A 7,500-nucleotide genomic window follows, 5' to 3' on the forward strand; every position below is an offset into this window, starting at 1 on the left:
CTCTCTGTCACTCATCACACATACAGAATACTGTTCTCTCTCTCTCTGTTCTCTCTTTCTCTTATCTTTCTCTCTCTCTTATCTATCTTATCTCTCTCTCTCTCTTATCTCTCTCTCTCTCTCTTATCTCTCTCTCTCTGTGATCCCTCTCTCATCTCTCTCTCTTATCTCTCTCTCTCTGTGATCCCTCTCTGATCTCTCTCTCTCTGATCTCTCTTTCTCTGATCTCTCTCTCTCTCATCTCTTTCTCTGATCTCTCTCTCTGATCTCTCTCTCTCTGATCTCTCTCTCTCTGATCTCTCTTTCTCTGATCTCTCTCTCTCTCTGATCTCTCTCTGTGATCTCTCTTTCTCTCTCTCTCTCTTATCTCTCTCTCTCTTTTATCTCTCTCTGGTCTCTTTCTCTTATCTCTCTCTCTCTCTCTTATCTCTCTCTCTCTCTTATCTCTCGCTCTCTTATCTCTCTCTGATCTCTCTCTCTCTGATCTCTCTTTCTATGATCTCTCTCTCTCTCTCTGATCTCTCTCTATGATCTCTCTCTTTCTCTGATCTCTCTGTGATCTCTCTTTCTCTGATCTCTCTCTGTGATCTCTCTTTCTCTCTCTCTCTTATCTCTCTCTCTCTTATCTCTCTCTGATCTCTCTCTCTCTGATCTCTCTCTCTCTCTCTCTCTGATCTCTCTCTCTCTGATCTCTCTCACTCCGATCCCTTTCTCCCTTATCTCTCTCTCTGATCTCTCTCTCTGATCTCTCTCTCTCTGATCTCTCTTTCTCTGATCTCTCTCTTTCTCTGATCTCTCTCTCATCTCTTTCTCTGATCTCTCTCTCATCTCTTTCTCTGATCTCTCTCTCTCTGATCTCTCTCTCTGATCTCTCTCTCTCTGATCTCTCTCTCTCTGATCTCTCTCACTCCGATCCCTTTCTCCCTTATCTCTCTCTGATCTCTCTCTCTGATCTCTCTCTCTCTTATCTCTCTCTGATCTCTCTCTTATCTCTCTCTCTATGATCTCTCTCTCTCTGATCTCTCTCTCTATGATCTCTCTCTCTGATCTCTCTCTCTATGATCTCTCTCTCTCTTATCTCTCTCTCTATGATCTCTCTCTCTCTGATCTCTCTCTCTATGATCTCTCTCTCTATGATCTCTCTCTCTATGATCTCTCTCTCTATGATCTCTCTCTCTGATCTCTCTCTCTATGATCTCTCTCTCTCTCTCTTATCTCTCTCTCTGATCTCTCTCTCTCTCTTTCTCTGATCTCTCTCTGATCTCTCTTTCTCTTATCTCTCTCTCTGATCTCTCTCTCTCTCATCTCTCTTTCTATGATCCCTCTCTCTGTCACTCATCACACATACAGAATACTGTTCTCTCTCTCTCTGTTCTCTCTTTCTCGTATCTTTCTCTCTCTCTTATCTATCTTATCTCTCTCTCTCTCTTATCTCTCTCATCTCTCTCTCTCTCTTATCTCTCTCTCTCTGTGATCCCTCTCTCATCTCTCTCTCTTATCTCTCTCTCTCTGTGATCCCTCTCTGATCTCTCTCTCTCTGATCTCTCTTTCTCTGATCTCTCTTTCTCTGATCTCTCTCTCTCTCTGATCTCTCTCTCTCTCTCTCTGATCTCTCTCTCTCTCTCATCTCTTTCTCTGATCTCTCTCTCTGATCTCTCTCTCTGATCTCTCTCTGATCACACATACAGAATACTGATCTCTCTCTCTGTAACTCATCATACATACCGAATACTATGTCATTTCTAGGCCTGGGTGCTATCTCTCTCTCTCTCTTTTTGTGTGTGTGTGTGTGTCTGTATGTCTGATGTGTATGTCTGTATGTATGAATGTACATATGTGTGTGTGTGTGTGTGTGTTAGTGCATGTGTCTTAGGGCACTGTCATGAGCATGTTGTCTGTCTGCTGCTTTTTGACCCTTGACCTTCAGCTGGTGCCTGCAGTCCAACCTCACTAACTTTGAACTTTGACCCCTCCAGCTGGTGCAGTCCAACCTCACTAACTTTGAACTTTGACCCCTCCAGCTGGTGCAGTCCAACCTCACTAACTTTGAACTTTGACCCCTTCAGCTGGTGCCTGCAGTCCAACCTCACTAACTTTGAACTTTGACCCCTTCAGCTGGTACCTGCAGTCCAACCTCACTAACTTTGCTCTTTGAACTTTGACCCCTTCAGCTGGTGCCGTACCTGCAGTCCAACCTCACTAACTTTGAACTTTGACCCCTTCAGCTGGTGCCGTACCTGCAGTCCAACCTCACGAACTTTGAGAACCTGGAGATCCTGAACTTCCGTAACGGCAGCATCGTGGTGAACAGCCGCATGAAGTTTGGCAAGCCCGTGCAACAGGGCGTCACCAGCTCCGTGTACCTCATCCTGGAGGACTTCTGCAACACCGCCTACCAGACCATGAACCTGGCCATAGACAAGTACTCACTGGACGTGGAGTCAGGTTAGTAACACACACACACACACACACACACACACACACACACACACACACACACACCGCCTACCAGACCATGAACCTGGCCATAGACAAGTACTCACTGGACGTGGAGTCAGGTTAGTAACACACACACACACACACACACACACACCGCCTACCAGACCATGAACCTGGCCATAGACAAGTACTCACTGGACGTGGAGTCAGGTTAGTAACACACACCCACACACACACACACACACACCACCTACCAGACCATGAACCTGGCCATAGACAAGTACTCACTGGACGTGGAGTCAGGTTAGTAACACACACACACACACACACACACACACACACACACACACACACACACACACACACACACACACACACACCGCCTACCAGACCATGAACCTGGCCATAGACAAGTACTCACTGGACGTGGAGTCAGGTTAGTATCACACACACACACACACACACACACACACCACCTACCAGACCATGAACCTGGCCATAGACAAGTACTCACTGGACGTGGAGTCAGGTTAGTAACACACACACACACACACACACACACACACACACACCGCCTACCAGACCATGAACCTGGCCATAGACAAGTATTCACTGGATGTGGACTCAGGTTAGTTACAAACACACACACACACACACACACAAACACACACACACACACACACACACACACACATACACCACCTACCAGACCATAAACCTAGCCATAGACAAGTACTCACTGGACGTGGGGATGACCTCTCTCTTACACACACAAACACACATACATACATACAACTGTGTTCACGATTAGACTTGATGATCTAGGTGTGTGTGTGTGTGTACATGTGTTTGCATGACTGGTGTGATTAGGCGGGCGAGATTAGACAGCTCTACACACTCGCTTCTGGATCAGTGTGTGTCATGACTCATTCATGTCATCTGCTTGAGTATGCACTGATCACACACACATGCAAACTCACACGTGCACACGCACTCTCACATACACATAGACACACTCACACGCACTCACACCACACACACATACACACACACACACTCACACCACACACACACGCATACACACACACACAAATACACAAACACAAACACACACACACACACACACACTCACACCACACACACACACACACACACACACACACGTTGTCTGGGGCAAATGTTGCCAAAAGAGAGAGAGACAGGTTGTTGTTATCCTGTGCTGCAGACAATGACACCCCCCCCCCCCCCCCTCTTTCTGCAGGTGAGCAGGCGGACCCGTGTAAGTACCAGGCGTGTAACGAGTTTGCGGAGTGTATGGTGAACCGTTGGTCGGGCGAGGCGGAGTGTGTGTGTGACGCCGGCTACTACAGTGTGGACGGATTGCCCTGCCAAAGCATCTGTGAGCTGCAGGTCGACTTCTGCATGAATGACGGCAAGTGCGACATCATCCCCGGACAAGGAGCCATCTGCAGGTGTGTGTGTGTGTGGGGATATATTGAAAGTCCAAACAAAATCACCCAATAAAAAAAAATAAAAAAAATAGAATTCTGGATGCATCTGTAGTCTAGTCCCAAAAATACACTCCAGTTTGAGGCATTGATAACCCAGAACAGAACAGAGTCCTCTGAGCCAGCTGGTACTGAACCCAGAACAGTCCTCTGAACCAGCTGGTACTGAACCCACAACAGAGTGGTTTGAACCAGCTGGTACTGAACCCAGAACAGTCCTCTGAACCAGCTGGTACTGAACCCAGAACAGTCCTCTGAGCCAGCTGGTACTGAACCCAGAACAGTCCTCTGAACCAGCTGGTACTGAACCCACAACAGAGTGGTTTGAACCAGCTGGTACTGAACCCAGAACAGTCCTCTGAACCAGCTGGTACTGAACCCAGAACAGTCCTCTGAGCCAGCTGGTACTGAACCCAGAACAGTCCTCTGAACCAGCTGGTACTGAACCCAGAACAGAGTCCTCTGAACCAGCTGGTACTGAACCCAGAACAGTCCTCTGAGCCAGCTGGTACTGAACCCAGAACAGAACAGAGTCCTCTGAACCAGCTGGTACTGAACCCAGAACAGTCCTCTGAACCAGCTGGTACTGAACCCAGAACAGAACAGAGTCCTCTGAACCAGCTGGTACTGAACCCAGAACAGTCCTCTGAACCAGCTGGTACTGAACCCAGAACAGAGTCCTCTGAACCAGCTGGTACTGAACCCAGAACAGAGTCCTCTGAGCCAGCTGGTACTGAACCCAGAACAGAGTCGTCTGAGCCAGCTGGTACTGAACCCACAACAGTCCTCTGAACCAGCTGGTACTGAACCCACAACAGTCCTCTGAACCAGCTGGTACTGAACCCAGAACAGAACAGAGTCCTCTGAGCCAGCTGGTACTGAACCCAGAACAGAACAGAGTCCTCTGAGCCAGCTGGTACTGAACCCACAACAGAGTGGTTTGAGCCAGCTGGTACTGAACCCAGAACAGAGTCGTCTGACCCAGCTGGTACTGAACCCAGAACAGAGTCCTCTGACCCAGCTGGTACTGAACCCAGAACAAAGTGGTTTGAGCCAGCTGGTACTGAACCCAGCACAACCTTGCAGTGGCATACAGGCATACATTGAAAAGCCTGGGAACCAAAAGAGGAGAGAACATATGGTCACTGTGAGAGAGGGAAGGTTAAACAGAGGGGCACCAATCATACCAACATACCCCGTTAGAGGCTCTCTCTCTGTGTGTGTGTGTGTGTGTGTGTGTGTCTGTGTGTGTGTGTGTCTGTGTGTGTGTGTCTGTGTGTGTGTGTGTCTGTGTGTCTGTGTGTCTGTGTCTGTGTGTGTCTGTGTGTGTCTGTGTGTGTGTGTGTGTGTGTGTGTGTGTGTGTGTGTGTGTTACATTTACATTTACATTTAGTCATTTAGCAGACGCTTTTGTCCAAAGCCACGTACAAGGGAGAGAACAGTCAAGCTAAGAGCAATAAAAAAGCATGGTGTAACAATAAATACTACTTTACATGAGAATTAGAAAAACAACGACCTAGAAAAAAGGAAAAAGAAGTGCGGGAATGTAACTGCTGAAGTGCAAGTTAAGCGCTAGTCAGGTGCCAGTTAGGAGGGGAGGTGCTCTCTGAAGAGTTGGGTCTTCAAAAGCTTCTTGAAGGTAGAGAGGGACGCCCCTGCTCTGGTAGTACTAGGCAGTTTGTTCCACCACACACACACACGTATATAGAAGTATATAGAAACAAGAAAAACCCTTCTATCTGTACATTTAAAACCCGTTTAAATTTAAAACCCGACTTCAGCTGCTTTGGTAGCTAAATAGGTTTCATTATGTCATAACCTTAAATGTAAATATGTTTAATGTCTCTCTCTCTCTCTCTCTCTCTCTCTCTCCCTTTCTCTCTGTCTCTCTCTCTCTCTCTGTGTGTGTGTGTGTGTGTCAGGTGTCGCGTTGGAGAAAACTGGTGGTATCGCGGCGAACACTGTGAGGAGTACGTCTCCGAGCCATTGGTTGTTGGCATCGCCATAGCGTCAGTTGCCGGGTTTCTACTGGTGGCTTCCGGCGTCATCTTCTTCCTGGCAAGAGCACTGAGGGACCAGTATGACAAGGAGGAGGCCGAGGACCCCTTACAGTACGCAGACACACACACACACACACACACACACACACACACACACCCATACGCACGTATATACTAAGGATGCAACGGTACAGTGGGACCACGGTTCAGTACGAATCACGTTTTTTGGGCCACAGTAAAACTTTAACTGTGCATATTGAACCATGGGGGGGGGGGGTGGCAACGAACGTTTCGACAACATACTGTGTCCCGTTGCATCCCTGATATACACACACACACACACACACACACACAAAGTAAGTAAGCATATGGTGTGCTCCATACACTTAGACCACACATGGTAGCTCCACATGTATACACATGACATTTACAGAGTACTGTACAAACTAAAACTAAAAACCTCAACATACCCTCCACTCCACACCACACCACACTACTCCACGTATTTACCGCCACAACGTTTATTTCTTGTTTTTCTAAGACGGCAGAGTAAGGACCGAAAAAAGGGGTCCCCATAAAATGAGACGAAGCCTCCTCCAGGCTGCACAGAGCAATGATGTCACAGAGCAATGATGTCACAGAGCAATGATGTCACAGAGCAATGATGTCACAGAGCAATGATGTTTATGAATCTGATTTGACTGTTTGACCCTTGACCCTAGGGGATCGTCCTCACTCAGACAGCATATTAGGATGCAGTGCAGGTAGGTTAGGACAGCTAGTCTATCTAGAGATACGTCCCCCCCGTCCCCCCCGGGATCTCCGCCTATGAGTGCACTGTACTACTGTACTCAGTATATATCTGTGTTTGGGAGACACAGCTAGTCTATCTAGAGATAGTGGTTCTTAACCTGGGTTCGATCGAACCCCAGGGGTTCGTTGAGTCACTCTCAGGGGTTCGGCAGGGGTCAAGACACACACAGTATAGCCCGGTTCACACTAGCAATGTCGGGCCGTTTTTGTCGGCCGTCAAAAAATTGGCTGCCGACAATTTGGCAACACACAATTTTTAAAATATATACCTATGTTTTGAAGAAATCATATTTTATTTTTCCAATTACGAAGGGTTCGGTGAATGTACTGATGAAGCTTGCAGGGTTGAGTATCTCCAATAAGGTTAAGAACCACTGATCTAGAGATAGTGCACTGTACTACTGTACTGTACTTTGGGAGACACCCACAAGCACTAGATTGTGTGGGAGTGTATTGATGCATCTGGCTGTCAGCAGAGAACTCGACGTGCTAAAGATTAGGCAGGCCCTGACAAACACAAGAGAGCATACAGACAGACAAAACACACACACACACACACACACACACACACACACACATATATACACGCACACACACACATATACACACACACACACATACACACACACACACACATACACACACACCTATACACACGCACTCACACACCACATACACACAAACATGCGCACACACACACACACACACACACACACACACACACACACATATACACGCAC

General features: G+C 47.4%; 1 protein-coding gene across 4 annotated transcripts in view; it reads left to right on the forward strand.

Moving 5' to 3' along the window:
- Positions 1 to 7,500, forward strand: part of impg2a (interphotoreceptor matrix proteoglycan 2a) — a 32,523-nt gene that overhangs the window by 21,518 nt on the left and 3,505 nt on the right. For 3 of the 4 annotated variants that reach the window (XM_031580878.2, XM_031580873.2, XM_031580868.2), the window contains 4 exons: positions 2,226 to 2,445; positions 3,701 to 3,911; positions 5,870 to 6,058; positions 6,670 to 6,711. In XM_031580878.2, the coding sequence (XP_031436738.1) occupies positions 2,226 to 2,445; positions 3,701 to 3,911; positions 5,870 to 6,058; positions 6,670 to 6,711 (662 nt within the window). The remainder of the gene's footprint in view (positions 1 to 2,225; positions 2,446 to 3,700; positions 3,912 to 5,869; positions 6,059 to 6,669; positions 6,712 to 7,500) is intronic. The other variant, XM_031580883.2, reaches the window with a different exon arrangement.

Source organism: Clupea harengus, chromosome 2 (assembly GCF_900700415.2).
Source record: "Clupea harengus chromosome 2, Ch_v2.0.2, whole genome shotgun sequence".
Classification (NCBI taxonomy): domain Eukaryota; kingdom Metazoa; phylum Chordata; class Actinopteri; order Clupeiformes; family Clupeidae; genus Clupea; species Clupea harengus.